Here is a 15,265-nt window from a genome sequence, read left to right as displayed (position 1 = left end):
CTCCCTGCCTGTCTGCTGCCTCTAGTCAGCTGGAATATGCTGACCACTTCCTACCAGCCTCAATCAAGACATAAAAATGTTAAGAATGGTTCATTCCTGCAAAAAAATCTGGGAAAGAAGAGCCCAGACCCACATTTAGGCTGCAATCAAGAGAAAGTCATCAGTGTGAGCTCAGGCCCACTGCCAGACATTGAAAAAAATGTATAAAGAAAAAAAAAAATCAAGTCTCAGAGGTTGTCTGAGGTGGGAGCCTGATCCGCAATCAGCTGGTTCTGCATCTTTATGGCTTTCACCTCCCTGAGCCCCCTGAGCACCTGAGGCCACCTTTCCAAAGGGGAATGTGCTGGGCAGTGCTGTGGGCAAGCAGCTCCTGGAAAGTGGATGTGAGCAGAAAATGCCAGACCTGGAAGGATTTTGCTTTTGCAGAGCACCCTGCCTGCCAAGCACCTGCAATGCTTAGAAAGAGCTCTGGGGGGGATTGCAAAATCTGCCCACTTGGAGTGGGCTTGGAACACTTCAATCCCTCTTTGACTGCCCAGGAAATGACAAAGCTTTGGGGAAACAGCCGGGTTGGATTCGGGCTTGGGACATTTCACACATTTTTTTCATTTTTTTTGTGCAGCTCAGCAAAACCTTACAATACCCTGCACAGCTTTCCTTGTTTCCTGACACTTCTGGTGATAAACTGGACACTGCAACAGATCCCAAGGCTCAGTTCCACCCAGCTTTGCCCCGTGCTGGAGGGATCTGCTTGGGATGACTCTGCTCTCAGTGGGAAAAGATTTGTGTAAATTCCACAGCCACAGGCGGTGCCACTGCTCAGGGAATGCCTGGCAGGAGTCAGTGGTGCCCACTATTCCATCCCAGCTGTGAGTTCAGAGCAGGGAACTTTCAGAGCTGAGCAAACTGCACTGGGGAAAGGAAATAAAATAAAGCACTGGTGTTCTTCCAGTGTTTAATGAGTAAATATTAAGCTGTTTTGAGGTTTTGTTACAGGAGATGTTTATGGGGTTATAGCTTTTAAACAGAACATTGAGAGCCTTTGTGCTGAGTCCAGGTCATTCACAAGAGGAGGTTACACTTGAAGAATCCACATTAGATTTAAAAGTGTTGGCTTGAGGCCCCAGCAAGAAGGGAGACCCAGGGAAAGAACCAGAGGCATCTCTAGAAATCACTTTGGTCCAAGCTGCAAGCAGTGAAGTGCCAGGTTTGGGCTGGTGTAGGACATTTGTGACAGCAAATCCTGCAGCCACAGACCAGGGGCTGCACCTGACGATGTCACCAATGTCACCAATGTTACACAGCTCCGGGGCAGGGGCTACACCTGACCGATGTCACCAATGTCACAATGTCACCAATGTCACACAGCCCCAGGGCAGGGGCTGCACCTGACGATGTCACCAATGTCACCAAGGTCACCAATGTCACACAGCCTCAGGGCAGGGGCTGCACCTGACCGATGTCACCAATGTCAACAATGTCACCAATGTCACACAGCCCCGGGGCAGGGACTACACCTGACCGATGTCACCAATGTCACACAGCTCCGGGGCAGGGGTTGGTACCTTACCGATGTCACCAATGTCACCAGTGTCATACAGCTCCGGGGCAGGGGTTGGTACCTTACCGATGTCACCAATGTCACCAGTGTCATACAGCCCCGGGGCAGGGGCTGCACCTGGCGATGTCACCAATGTCACCAATGTCACACAGCCCCGGGGCAGGGGCTACACCTGACCGGTGTCACCAATGTCACCAATGTCACACAGCTCCGGGGCAGGGGTTGGTACCTTACCGATGTCACCAATGTCACCAATGTCACACAGCTCCGGGGCAGGGGTTGGTACCTTACCGATGTCACCAATGTCACCAGTGTCATACAGCCCCGGGGCAGGGGCTGCACCTGGCGATGTCACCAATGTCACCAATGTCACACAGCCCCGGGGCAGGGGCTGCACCTGACCCGATGTCACCAATGTCACCAATGTCACCAATGTCACACAGCCCCGGGGCAGGGCAGGAGTCCCGGGCTGAGCCCCTGGGGAAAGGATTTGATTCTGAGCAGTGGGAAAGGCCAGCTCCCCCCGAGGGATGTCCTGGGGCTGGGATGGGAGGCAGGGATGGAGCAGGGATTTTCTTGCAGGAATATACCACTTTTGACATTTGAATGTCTCAGTTGAGGCTGGTAGAAAGTGTTGCAGTCCTGAGCAGGGCCAGATGAGCCGAACATCAGCTCCAGCAGCCACTGAAGCTGCTCTGCAGCCTGCAAGGGGCTTTAGGTGAACCACAGAGGGGACCAGGCTGTGCGGGTCAGGAGTTCCCTGGAACAGGGAATGTCGTGGCTGAGTGCCCCAGGAGGAGAAATGTCACTTGCAGCTCCCAGCCTGGGCAGGTCCAGGGGAGGGGTGGGGGCTCCTGATGCCCCTGGCAGAGCCAGCGGGGCAGGGACAAGGCAGGGAGGGGTGGATGTGTCTGGGATGTGTCTGCAGGGCTCCGTGGGGAGCAGCAGGGCCTGGGGTCCCCACACAGCTCCAGGACAAGGCTGCTGCTTCCTTCCAGACCACAGCTGAGCTGGGTGTCCCAGCAGGGAGAGTCCCAGGGCAGTGTGGGGTGTCCCAGGGCAGTGCGGGGTGTCCAGGGCAGCAGGAGCTGGGCTGAGCAGGGCTCCTTCTCTGAGCCAGCCCAGCCCCACTGCCCTTCCCTGGGCAGTCCCTGGGATGTCACAGCAGGGCTGGGCAGGGTCTGAGTGCTGCCCCCCAAAATGTGGTCAGCTCTGCACACCCCTGCAGCTCCAGCACGATTCCTTTGCTCTTTCCCTGTGGATTTCACCCAAAAATGCTGTCATGCTTTGTCTTTCCCTGTTGCCTGATAGAAGATCACTGTCTTTCCTGCAATCAGTGGTGCAGCAGCAGAGCTTTGGGCTCAGAAGCCTTCAGTGAAGCACTTGAGCCTAGAAACCTGTGTGCAGGAAGCTGGAGCCATAAATGTGGGAATTCCTCCCTGGGAAGCAGGTGGGAAGGGTCTGCCAGTTCCTATCAGCCATCAGCTGTCAGGGCCATGAGCAGCAGATACTGATTTCCTCCAGGACCTTCAGACATCAGCCTGTGTGAAGCAGCTCATTAAAAGCAGCTAATTGCTGCAGTCATTTGTGAAATGAATTTTTCAAGGTTAATTTAGTTTAGCATTGAGAGGCCTCTATTTAGCTCTGGAGAGGGTGAACTGCACGTGCCACACATCCCTCCCTCCCTCCCTCCCTCCCTCCCTCCCTCCATTTCTCCTCCATGGACAGAGCACCCAGCACTGGGAGCTCAGATCTGGGCCATTCCCAGGGATGGCAGAGAGGGAGTGCCCTGAGCTGGGATGGGGAAGCCCAGGGGATGCAAAGCACTGCTCCCAGCATGGCAAGGTGAGCAGCAGCCCAGCTTGGCCTGTGCTTGATGCAGACATCAGCTTTGTTTTGTCAGGAGATGAGCAATCCCTTCAGAAGTTCTTTTAACCATTGGGTGGATACTGGGAAATCAGTGTCTGAAATGGAACATGTTCAGTCAAGCTTTGCTGTTCACCTCCCTTATCCCATTTCCCCTTTGCCATGGAGTTTCCACAAGCAAACTTCCCTGCCTGCTGGACTCCCAGGTGGCTTTAAAGACAGCCAGGGACAGTCTGTAGGGCCAAAAGGGACATTGGCTGCAACTGGGATGGCACCTGGTGTGGAATAATTTTCTGCTCCTTGCAGACTGAAAGCAAGTCCAAGGAAGAAACAAATGCAGGGCCTTTTGTGAAGCATCATTTCAGGTCCAGGGGGGCTGTGCCAGCCTTTGCTGCCTCACTGTGGCACAAAGCAGCCTGGGCAGGGGTCTCAGTGCTGTGGGACACTGACCACAGGGTCAGTGGGGACCTCTGTCCATCTCTCCACTCCTGGTGCATCATCAACCACATCCCCCATAAAAGGAATCAGCTGCAGAGCCCAAACTTGCCCAGAGCTTGCTCCAGAGATGGTGGGGCTGGAGCAGAGCTAGTGGGGCTGGAGAGGGGCTGGTGGGGCTGGTGGGGCTGGAGCAGAGCTGATGGGGCTGGAGAGGGTCTGGTGGGGCTGGTGGGGCTGGAGCAGAGCTAGTGGGGCTGGAGAGGGGCTGGTGGGGCTGGAGCAGAGCTGATGGGGCTGGAGCAGAGCTGTGGGGCTGGTGGGATTGGAGCAGAGCTGGTGAGGCTGGAGAGGGGCTGGTGGGGCTGGAGAGGGGCTGGTGGGGCTGAAGCAGAGCTGGTGGGGCTGGTGGGGCTGCACGTGTCCCACCTGAGCACAGCCCGCCTTGGCACCAGCCTGGGGGAAATCAGCTGTTTAATGGACGCATCCTGTGTTTGAAGCAGCCACCAGCTGTGACAATACAGATGTTTCCTGTCTCCCTGGACCTGCAGAGAGCCTTTTCCCAGCTGGAAGCAGTTCCTGCTCCATCTCGGGGATCTTGGCCACCTGAGCTCAGCCAGCAGAACGTGCCTGGGCAGTGACCATGCCCCCCTGCCTGGGTCATCCTGGCTGTGGCAGCCTGGAGCAGCTCCAGGGAGGAATGCCCAGTTCTGAGGCCAGTGCAGTGATGCCAGGGAGTGAGGCCAGCCCTCCCAGAAAGTGTGAGCAGCCCTGAGCAGGACGTGGGGATCTGCAGGGAGGAAGATCCCCGTGTGAGCAGGATGGAGGATGTGGCTGTATGGACTGTCCTCCCTTGTTGAGTCTCTGTCTTTTCCTTGTCTGGACCCCTGGTGTTGCCACATCCTCTGGCTCAGGGCTGCCTTTGGGAAACAGATAAAGGCAGGTTCAACCCCTTTCCTGCTGGGGCAGGGCTCAGCTGGGGGAGCCCTCAGAGCAGCTTTTGCTTTCCAAAGCTGTGCTGCAGACAGGCTCTGAGCCATTCCCTTCCGTCTCTGCCCAGCTTTTGGGGCTCCATGGCACAGGTTGAGCTGGAGAGGGGGAGCTTAACTCTGAGTTTTCCTCCTGAGCTGCAGTAAACCCTGTCCTGACTCTTTATTTCCCTCCCCAGGGACAAAGCTCTGGAGCAGGGAGTGCCTGGCCATGACCATGGCTTCACCTGGGCTGACCTGAGCGCTTTCCCTGGGGCACTGAGCCACCAGCACATATTTCCTGGGATGTCTCATCACGCAGAGCTGGGGCAGGCGCTGGGTAAGGATGCCACCCTCAGTGAGGATTTCTACCTGCACTGTTCCCGGTGAACTCCCTTCCTCCCAGCATGGAAAGGTGCGGGCAAATTCCTTCCCGTCAGGTCAGACTGCGAGCGATTGGCTCTGCCTGGAACATGAATGCTCCCTGTTGGAGCAGCTCACCACAGGCCAGGCTCCTGGGGAACAGGGACAGCTGGATTGTCACCGGTGTCACCCCAGACAGCCCCTCCACCTCTCTTTGCCTGGTTTCTCCAGAGCCCGGGAGGACGCAGGGCTCAGAGCAGGCACGGTGCATGCCTGGGGACAGTTTCAAGTCGTGATTGAGCTCAGGAAAGCCTGTCCTCGTCCTTGCAGGGCACGCAGGACCCTGGACAGGGATGCAGGATGGATGCTGTCCCTTGGTGTCCTGCGGTGGCACAGCCCCCTGGGATCCTTCCCGCTGAGCTCCAGGACAGCTGCGCTGTGCATCTGCGGCCGGGGAGCTGAAACTCTGCTTGGAGCTGCATGGAGGGGGCAGGAATTGCGCCCCAGTTAATTTATTTCCTACCAAGCTGTGGGACAGCCTCGGGGACCCGCAGCCCCCCTGCCTGCCATCCATCCTGGCACTGGAAGCAGAGCCCCTCACCCTGCCAGGAGCCAGGGTGGGCGTGGAGGATTGCCAAATGCCTCCAAACCAGAAGAGGTGAAAAACTCGCAGGAATTGAAGCCAAAACTGGACAACTCCGCTGCTGTTCCTGGAAATGCCACGTCAGAGCCAGAGCACTCAGCAACCACCTGCATTTCCCAGCTCGGCCGTGCAATCCCACCCCCAGGAGCAGAGCTGCGGGGAGCGGGATCCAGGACATCACTGCTGACGCATTCCGGGCAAAACCGGGGCGAACTTCCCAGCAAAGGCCTCGGGGAAGCAAAGAGGAGAGGAGGAACGAGAGACAAAAGCACAAGTGGAGCGCTTCGGTCTGGCAGCCAGAGTGCTGCACTGGGAAAATCCTGATTTACTGCAAGAGTTCTGTCAGATGAGGAAAGAAGAGAGCAGAGTTTCTAAGTGACGGCTCCCTGAGTCTTTTCCTTTTTTCCCTGGCCTGCTTTGTAACACTGCTTGAGACATAGCGGGTTTGGGGGAGTTTGTGCTGGGTTGCCGAGCCCCGGTGCCCATCCTTGCCCCTCAGCTTGGGAATAGGGCTCTGCCAAGCTCCCTGCACTGCCCCACTCCTCATGGGAGCCTTCATCCCACCGGGGGGACCCAGTGGGCACAGCTGAGCCACGGGTGTGAGCCAGGAGCTCAGCTCCTGCTCCACCAGGGGCCATGCCAATGTTCAGGCTGGACTCTGGCTGCAGCTGTGCCCTGGACTCTGGTGCCTGTGGCCAGGCAGGAGCCCTGGGAACAGCTTTGCTGCACAGGGAGTGGGAGGGAGTCAGCACCCAGCCCAGGGCTCTCTCAGCTCGGGCGATGCGGGTGCTGAGCCTCGGGAAGGTTTCCAGGCCCATCCCGGCAGGTCTGCACACGCTTTTCCAGCCCGAGCTGCTGCCGGAGGTTTCCGTCCCGGGAAGCCCATGGGAGCAGCCATGGAGTATGGAAATCCGAGCGGGATTGGTGGCTGCCAGGGAATTCCCAGGAGGATCGGGAAGGGTCTGAGTGCCCCAGCTCCAGCCATCGCTGTGCCCAGCGCAGGTGCCCGGGCTGCCATCCCCTCTGCGGGCACACCCGCTGCTGTTTCTTCCGGCGCCGGGGGATGGCATCGCCTCCTCGCTGTTCGGGGTGCGAGCTAAGGAGCCGGAGACTTTCCCCATCCCCTGCGTGCGTGAGGTCCCTTTGGGTAGAAAACAGATGCCACATTAAAAGCCGAGCTCTTCACGCATTTCCAGCCTCAAGCGTCCGGAGCTAGCGGGTCGGGGCGCTCCTGCCGCCGCTGGGGACACGGGCAGGGCGCTCCGGACGCGCTGTCCCAGCCCGGGCTCGTTCCCACCCCGAGCCCAGCGATTCCTCTTGTTATTTCTTCATTCCCACTGGCTAAGGAAGGAGCTGGGGGTTCCCACTCCCATCATAACTCGGCACTATTAACACATTTTAACAAACAAGGACATCAGCCTTCACTAATTGCTGATCACATAGCTTTATTAATATTTACTTTTTAGTAACTGGCATCCAAGCCCTGGTTGCTGAGTGTCCTGATCAGTCACAGGAGCAGCTCTTCCCTGCATTGGAGCCGGATCGGCTCCGTTTGAGTCAGTGGTCAATGAGTCGGTGGTCGCACTTCCCACTGCCAGAATTCCCTTCCGTCGAGTATTTCCCATTCCTGCTGATTCTCCTCCTGGCGGCTCTGCCCCAGACACCCCATTCCCAGTGTGCCTGGATACCCCGTGGAGGCTCTGAGCCATTGCCGGTGTGCCTGTGCCTGTGGGAGCTCTGCCATCGCTGCTCCTGCTCTTTCCTCCTGCCGGCGCTGGCACAGCCCCGGGCTGGGATGGATGGGAGGCGACCCCACCCGGGAGAGTGTGTTTGGGGTGAGAGAGGTTCTCCTGCTGCACCAGAGGGCTCCCCGTGGCCTCCAACCCTCCCGTGTCTGACAGAGTGACACCAAACGTCCCCATCCCACATTAAAATGGCCCATCCCAGTGATCCACTGGGCAATCTCCTCGGTGTCCAGCCCTGCAGCCCCACACCAGCCCTGGGATGGGGACAGGGCAAAGGGCTCAGCCCCAACCGTGGGGTCCCCCCCGGGCTGTGGCTGCACCCCACAAACCCCAGGCAGGGCTTTGCCACAACCGGCAGAGTTTCCAGCCAGGAACGAGCAGAGTCTCTCCGGTGCTGGTGGATCCCGGGCAGCCCTGGATCCCCAGGGGGCTGCAGAGCTCCGTGGATCGTTGAAGGGCTGTGCTGGGCTTGGGGCGGGGGGGAGCGGATCTGAGAGTGTTTCTGGTGAGCTCTGGAGCCCGGTGTGGGGCTTTGCCTGGGCTCCGAATTCCCACAAAATCTGCCCGTGCTGTCACTGCTTTGCTGAGCCCCACGTTGCAGACAGGCCAGGGAGGTGGGAGAAACTCCAGACTGGCTGCCCTCCCCTCCAGCACCCCAAACTGGGACAGACTGGGTGGAGTGGGCCGGGTCCGAACCGTGGGAGGAGACCTCGGATGTCCCCAAGGGCAGCGCCCGCAGCCCCGGTGCTGGCACTGCCCCGCCCTCTCTGCACAGCCCCACGAGGGCCGATCCGATCCGGTCTGTGCCGATCCGATCCCGTCTGACCGCGGAGGGGACAATGCAGAGTGGAGCTGCCGCACGGGTGGCCACAGTCCGGCGGGGGTGGCAACGTGGGGAGGGTCCCCGTGCCCGTGGTGGCACACGAGGGGTGTCCCTACGGGAACTACGCGCTTTGGAAGCCCCACACTTCCAAGAGCTGCACCTGAAAGTTCTCCTGGCAGAGCGGGGGGTTGTCGAAGGTCTCGCAGCGCTCCGTGTGTCCCCAGAGCAGGCTGGCGTCCAGGGACAGCGCTTGGCCTCCCCCTCCACCTGCAAGGGCGAGCGCAGGTCGGGCCCGGCTGCCGCGGCCCCTCGCTCTCTGTCCCCGTCCCCCCGGCCCCCTCCTGCTGCTCCTGCGGGGGCTCCTGACTGCCAAGGGACGCTCCGGCCCGGGCTGCGAGCCTCGCCGGGATTGGGCTGTGGGGCTCCCCTGGGGGCTCGGAAGGGGGGGCTGCCCTCGCCCCCCGGACCTGAGCCGAGATCCCCAGCCCGGAGCTCTCTGGGGAAAACTCGGGATTTAACCCGGAGCGGGCCCTGCCCAGCGCGGCAGCGGCGGGCGGTGGATGCCGCCCTGGGGGCACCTGGGGAGGTACCGACAGCGATCCCGTGCACGGGTATCGATCCTCCTTATCGATACCGATCCCTTTCATGGGTATCGATCCCCCTTATCAATACCAATCCCTTTTACTGATATCGATCCCCCTTATCAATACCGATCCCTTTCACCTAATGACCCCCCCTATCGATACCGACCCCCCTTACTGATAACGATCCCTATTATCGATACCGACCCCCCTTACCGATAACGATGCCGTCCCGGGAGCCGGACATGAACATGGAGGCAGTTTTGGAGGGCAGGAGGAAGTGTCTGACGGCCAGGAACGGGGACAGGCGGCCTTTCCTCTGCGGCGAGGGCACGGCCAGGTGGTTGGGGCTGGAGCTGCGGCTGTCCCGGGAGGGGCCGAGCCGGGGCTCGGCGGCGGGGGAAGGCGAGCGCGGCACGGCCTTGGCCAGCTCCGGCTTCTTGATGAACACCCACTCGTACCTCTCTGCCTCGGGGCGCACCTGGGCGGCGGGACACACCCGTGAGCCCTGCGGCACCTCGCTCCGCTGCGGGGAGATGCTGCTGCCGCTGGGGGCTGGGGCCAAGTGCTGCGTCCAGGTCTGGACCTGGAGCAGGGAAGGGACAGGGTGTCCTGGCAGGGCAGCAATGAAGGGACAGACTCGGCCATAATCCGTGACTTACAGTGAACACGAAGCACTCCCCTGTCCCAAAAAAGCCCGACGTGGCTCCATTCTTATTCCTTTCGCTCCAGTCAGAGGAGAGAAACGCCCCACACACCTTGGGAGAGAGCACAGGGACCGTCAGGGGACGGCCGGGAGCAGAGCAGCCCCGGGAGTGCCGGGCACCGCCCCGGGCTCAGCAGGGCAGGGGCTCTGCCCCATCCCCTGGGGAATCAGAGCCCCAAATCCTGCTGTGCCAGCTCCATCCTGAACTGAGCAATGCCAGAGCCCCAAATCCTGCTGTGCCAGCTCCATCCTGCACTGAGCAATCCCAGAGCCCCAAATCCTGCTGTGCCAGCTCCATCCTGCACTGTCCACCCCTGGTGCCCTGCACTGAACAATCCCACACACAAATCCTGCTGTGCCAGCTCCATCCTGCACTGCCCACCCCTGGTGCCCTGCACTGAGCAATCCCAGAGCCCCAAATCCTGCTGTGCCAGCTCCATCCTGCACTGCCCACCCCTGGTGCCCTGCACTGAGCCCACCCAGCCTCGGTGCCCAAGGCTGATCCTGCTGTGGACACCCCTGACCTGACCATGGCTGCAGGGCCCTGCTGAGGGCTGGGAGCTCCTCCTGCCCGTCCTTGGCACGGCCAAGGGATAACAGGAGCTAAAACCTGTAGGAAACAAGGTTTTCTAGGTCACCTGTCCTTGTCTGCACGAGGCTCTGGGGTGGCAGGTGTTTATCTCCACCCCACCCTGAATGTCAGCCTAGGGACATCAGCACTGCTGGTCAGTAAATCTTTGGGAGGCCTGAACAATTCACAGAACTCCCTCCACTGTGGGATGGAGAGTGGAGAGATTAATTAGGGGTTTATGAAGCACTCAGAGTCCCTGGGAAGAGCCCTGGCTCAGGGGCCTTTGCAGTTATTCCACAGCTTTCAGTAGGAACTGTCCTTTTTTCTCCTCCATTTCCCTTGTGTGGCTGCTCGTGCAATCAGGACAGAACCTGGCCTTCAGTGCTTTGACAGCAAGTCCTAGCTCAGACAAAGCATCTGCTGACTTCAGGAGAGCCTGCTCAGCCAGGACCCACGAGTCAGTCTGTATTTGCAATTAAAGTCTCACTGGTGGCCCCTCTCCCCCTCGCCCACTCCTCTTGTTCCCCCAGCACCCCAGGCTGAGGTGTGTGCTGGTGGCCAGAGGTGCAGTTTGTTCTGTCCTGGGAGCTGGGACAGGCCCGGGGCGGGGCAGGACAGGGACCACACAGCCCGTGGGTGCTCCAAGAGCCTGTGGGGTCACACACCCTGTCCCCTCCCCAGGCCTGACTGGGAAACGCTCACCTCCCCCTCGGTGGTTTTGATGAGCAGCACCGTGGGTTCGTAGCCTTCACAGCACGTGTAGAACCTGCAGAGATGGACAAGGGGTGGGCTCGGGGGGAGCTGGAGCCTGGGCAGGGTGTGCTGGCTGTCCCTGGCCGCTCCCAGCGTGCCTGGCACAGTGTGGCACACGGGGACATCCCTGCCTGGCACATCCCCAGGCTCTGCGTGCCCTGGGCAGTGTCCGGGTGTTGGTGGCCATCGAGCCCCGCCTCTATCCTCTCCCGTAAGCCGCACTCAGGACCTGAATCGAGCCGGGAGGGGCCCCAGCAGCCCCAGAGGAGCCCCAGGCCACTCGCGCTGCTCCTTTCTCCACCACGAGCCCCGCCCGGGTTCCCCGTGCCCGACCCCCGCCCCGCTGGCAGTGGGGCTTCACCTCTGCAGGCTGCAGCCGTCCTCGGAGGTGGAGAAGAGCAGCAGCGGCGGGAAGAGCGAGAAGCGCTCGGGGATCCAGGACCAGACGAGGCGCATCTCCTGCGCCGTGACCGTGCTGGAGCTGAAGTTCTGCATGTCCACAGCCAGGTGGAAGGACGGCCTGCGAGGGGAGGGACATCAGGCCGGAGTGCGGGGCCCCTCTGCTCTTCGGGGCACAGCCCCCTGCAGTAGCTCCTGTCCTGCTCTCTTCACCGTGAGCTCTGTGCCAATATCTCCGGCTCTCCTGAGCCCTGTCCCCTGACAGGGTCCCCAGCTCTGCCTGTGCCCTGTCCCCTGATGAGTCCCCAGCTCTGGCTGTGCCCTGTCCCCTCACAGGGTCCCCAGCCCTGGCTGTGCCCTGTCCCCTGATGAGTCCCCGGCTCTGGCTGTGCCCTGTCCCCTCACAGGGTCACCAGCTCTGCCTGTGCCCTGTCCCCTGATGAGTCCCCGGCTCTGGCTGTGCTCTGTCCCCTGACAGGGTCCCCAGCCCTGGCTGTGCCCTGTCCCCTCACAAGGTCCCCAGCTCTGGCTGTGCCCTGTCCCCTCACAGGGTCCCCCAGGGGCTGGGGCGACCCAGCCCAGCCCCAGAGCTGTGGAAGGTGCCTGCAGCTCCCCCGAGTGCTCTCCACAGGAGCTCCCATTTTGACTGCTCAGCCCCCAGAGCTGGGGAACGCAGAGCTCTGCTCACCTTCTCTGCACCACGGTGATGCCCCTCTCCATCAGCGCCTTCCTGTTGGCCATCTGCAGGAGCCAGATCTCCTTGCGGGAGAAGAGGCGGATGCCGAAGGCTCTCTCCAGGAGTTTGTCCACAGTGACGTGCTGGGCGATGTTCCTCACGAAATCCTGCAGCTCCGCCTTGATGTCGGAGCCCTGCAGGCCGGCCGGGGCCAGTGAGAGGCGGAACTGCTTCAGCAGGGCCAGGGCGATGCGGTACAGCACCTTCTGGCCCTCCAGCAGGAACACGTCCAGCACCCGCACGGCGTAGCCGAAGGGCAGCCCGGGGAAGAGCCACGACAGCCACTCCGAGTAGACCTCGAGCACGTTGTCGGCGGCGCTGGCTATGAGCTTGTGGGCTGCCGGGCAGTGCTTGTTGGCCAGGTCCCCGAAGGTCATGCAGGAGGCCTGGTGGGCCAGGAAGGATTGGTCGATGTAGCCGGCGTGGGGAGCGTTGCTGGCGATGAGGCGAGAGACGCTCTCGAAGCACTGCGCCTCGTCCTCGCTGTAGTGCAGCAGCAGCGCCGCCAGCGCGGGCAGCAGCGGGCTGTGCGTGATGTCGGGGAACAGGGCGCCCACGCAGATGAGGATCTTCTTCAGGGCCGTGACCCCGTGCGGGTTGAGGCAGTAGGTGGGCATGGGGCAGCCCTCCAGGAACTCGGGCAGAGGGTGGCAGCTCACGCTGGGCTTCCCGAAGAGCCGGGCGGCCACGTCCCTGTAGACAAGCGCGTCGGGGGTGACGAGGCGGCAGGAGACGCGCTGGATGAGGCGCGGGTAGAGCCGGGCCCGGCCCGCGGGGCTCCAGCCCCAGCAGCCTTCCCTCGCCAGCCGCTTCAGCTCCTTCGGGGGCCGCTCCAGCACGTCCCGCGGCACCTGCGCCGCCTGCTGCGGCTCCGGCATCTTGTCCCAGTCCACGAACTGCCCGCAGCCCAGGCACGAGGAGGTGTCGATGTCCCAGGTGTCAGCCTCGGACGTGACCACGATGGTGACCGGGGACGAGCCAAGCACCTCTGTAGGACAAAGAGCTTTTATTGAACACCTTTCGCCGCCCACCAGCAGCGTTTCACCCTGGCTGGGGGCGCTCTGAAGTCTCCCCGCCACGTCCCGGGTTTCTCTGCTCTCCCCTAGAAAGGGAAGGGTTTCAGTCTTTGCCCTCTCCCGCTCCCATCAGCTCAGGCCCTGGAGAAGTGTGGGGCCCGGTCCCAGCTGGCTGTCAGGGTTTATTCCGCACCGTGAGGGGCTTTCCAGCCCTCCAGAAGCTCCCGGCCCGAGACAGGGCTCGGGCAGCCGCCAGCCGGCGCTGGGAAGAGCAGAGTCTGAGCTCCTCCTAGAGAGACGGGAGCGGCATTTCCTGGGGCTGCGGGAGAGCTCGGCCCGAGCGACCCCCGCACGGGGCACGGGAGCTGTTCCCGCGTGGGTGAGCTCTGCTGGGCGCTGAGTACCGGGCAGGGATCAAGGCAATTAGCGCACTCATTCACTCTTGGGTGGTTTATCGTGGCTGTGCTCAGTTGCTGGAGAGTTCAAGGATGGATTCTCACTGAGCCAGGGGGACACGGGGGGACAGCACATGGCGGCTCATCGGGACGGTCCTGACGCCCGGGCTGGGTCCGGCTCTGGCTCTGGCTTTCCAGCTCAGTTTGGCGCTTGCCCAAGGCCAGCAGGAGCAGCGGGTCGGGCTCAGGCTGGTTCAGGGCTCAGCTGGTGGATGCGGTGCCTCGGCCTGACTCCCTGTGCTGGACACAGCCTGACCCCAGCACAGTCACGGGGGCTTCTGGCCACAGAAACCAGGCTGAGACAACACCGCGGGAGAATCAGGGGCTGTTTGCTCCCCGCGCTCCCCAAATTCACCTCGTCCTCTCCCCAGGGTGCCGCCCTGCCAGGGTACCGAGCAGCATCAGCCCGAGCCCACCCGACCGCGGGTGCCCCAGCCCGGGTGCCGAATGGAGGCCCCAGCTCGGGGCAGGAGTTTGGGTCTGCCCCAGCCCCTCTGCTCCGCCGGCCGTGTCCCGGCTCGGGCGGGCCCCGCTCGGCGCACTCACCTTGCCCGGTGCCCGTGTCGTCGCCCGCGGCCAGCTCGGCCATGGGGAAAGCGGCGGCCGCGCCCCCGGGGGAGCGGGGCAGGCTGAGCCCCACCTGCAGCATGTGCCGGCTCAGTCACCCCTGCGGGTCCGCTCCGGCCCCGGCACCTGCCCGCGCTTTAAAGGTGAGGGCCGGCCCCGGCCCCGGCGTTTATTTGGGGTAAATACAGCCAGGGGTGGAGCAGCTCCGCGCCCGCATCGCCCCTTCCTGCCCCAGTTCCGCCGAGCCCGGCTGGGGGGCTGTAAACACCCCGTGGGCTGAGATAACATCAACCAGCAACACGAGCAGTAAATGAATCCTTTATTTTGCCCAGGATAACCTTGGTGTTCCCGCTCTGCGGCTCGCTCCCTGCGCAGCGCCTGGGACAGGAGGTGCCGGGGGCTGGGGCGGGCGGGGGCTCTGGCCATGGCCCGGCCTTGAGCGGGGTTGGCAGCATCTTAACATTTTAAAGGCTTTTTATTTGCCTTTAAAATCGGATCGTTTCTGTTGAGATAAGAGCAGCCGCAGGTTGTTCCTGACCTGCACCTGCAGCACCTCCCTGAGCATCCACTGGCACCGCGGCCCTGCGGCATCTCCCGAGCACGGCTCCGTCCTTAAAGACCTTCTCCTTTTCCTCACCTTTTCCGTGCTGTGCCAAACTCCTCGGGATCAGCTCAGCTGTCCCGTCACCCCTCCCCGCCTTTGTCCCTGGAGGGGGGGGTGAGGCTCAGCAAAGACCCCCGGGCTGTGCCGGGTGGGACGGGGCGAGGGGGTCTCCCAGTGGGTGTTATCCTTATCTCCTTATCCACCGCGGAGCCTGGCATGGCTCTGCTCCACAGGCTGCTCCCGAAGGGGCAGTGACAGTCCCAGCCCGCTCCTGGGCCCGGGGTGTCCCCACACCGCACTCGCTCTGCTCCCGGTGCCAAGGGGCCGCTCGTTCTCTCTGCAGCTCTAAGCCTTTGCCCAGCTCTGGCAGCAGCTGCTCCCGCTGCCTTTCCCGGACCTTTTCGGCCGCCTCATCCTCATTTGCCTTGCCCAGGACAGCGGCCGCCTCTTCCTGCCAGCGCCACGGTCTCTGA

The 15,265-nt window shown here is 61.7% G+C and overlaps 1 protein-coding gene across 1 annotated transcript; it reads right to left on the bottom strand.

The window, feature by feature from the left end:
• Nucleotides 1–7,244: 7,244 nt before the first annotated feature.
• Nucleotides 7,245–14,477, bottom strand: LOC306810484 (TBC1 domain family member 24-like). The gene is made up of 7 exons (XM_079323155.1): nucleotides 14,168–14,477; nucleotides 12,103–13,138; nucleotides 11,377–11,535; nucleotides 10,965–11,028; nucleotides 9,648–9,743; nucleotides 9,202–9,466; nucleotides 7,245–8,671 (listed from the first exon to the last, which is right to left on the bottom strand). The coding sequence occupies exons 1-7, from the start codon at nucleotides 14,268–14,270 to the stop codon at nucleotides 8,526–8,528; spliced, it is 1,869 nt and encodes a 622-aa protein (XP_079179281.1). The 5' UTR covers nucleotides 14,271–14,477; the 3' UTR covers nucleotides 7,245–8,525.
• Nucleotides 14,478–15,265: the final 788 nt, after the last annotated feature.

This window comes from Erithacus rubecula (assembly GCF_903797595.1).
Source record: "Erithacus rubecula genome assembly, chromosome: 20".
NCBI lineage: Eukaryota > Metazoa > Chordata > Aves > Passeriformes > Muscicapidae > Erithacus > Erithacus rubecula.
The sequence above is the reverse complement of the archived record's forward strand: the minus strand, read 5'-3'. Positions and strand labels throughout refer to the sequence as shown.

Coding starts and splice junctions, on each gene's coding strand:
- LOC306810484 (XM_079323155.1), bottom strand. CDS start 14,270: ATGCTGCAGGTGGGGCTCAGCCTGCCCCGCTCCCCCGGGGGCGCGGCC. Junction 11,536..12,102: donor ATCACCGTGGTGCAGAGAAG/GTGAGCAGAGCT, acceptor CTCCCCTCGCAG/GCCGTCCTTCCACCTGGCTG. Junction 11,029..11,376: donor GACGGCTGCAGCCTGCAGAG/GTGAAGCCCCAC, acceptor CCATCTCTGCAG/GTTCTACACGTGCTGTGAAG.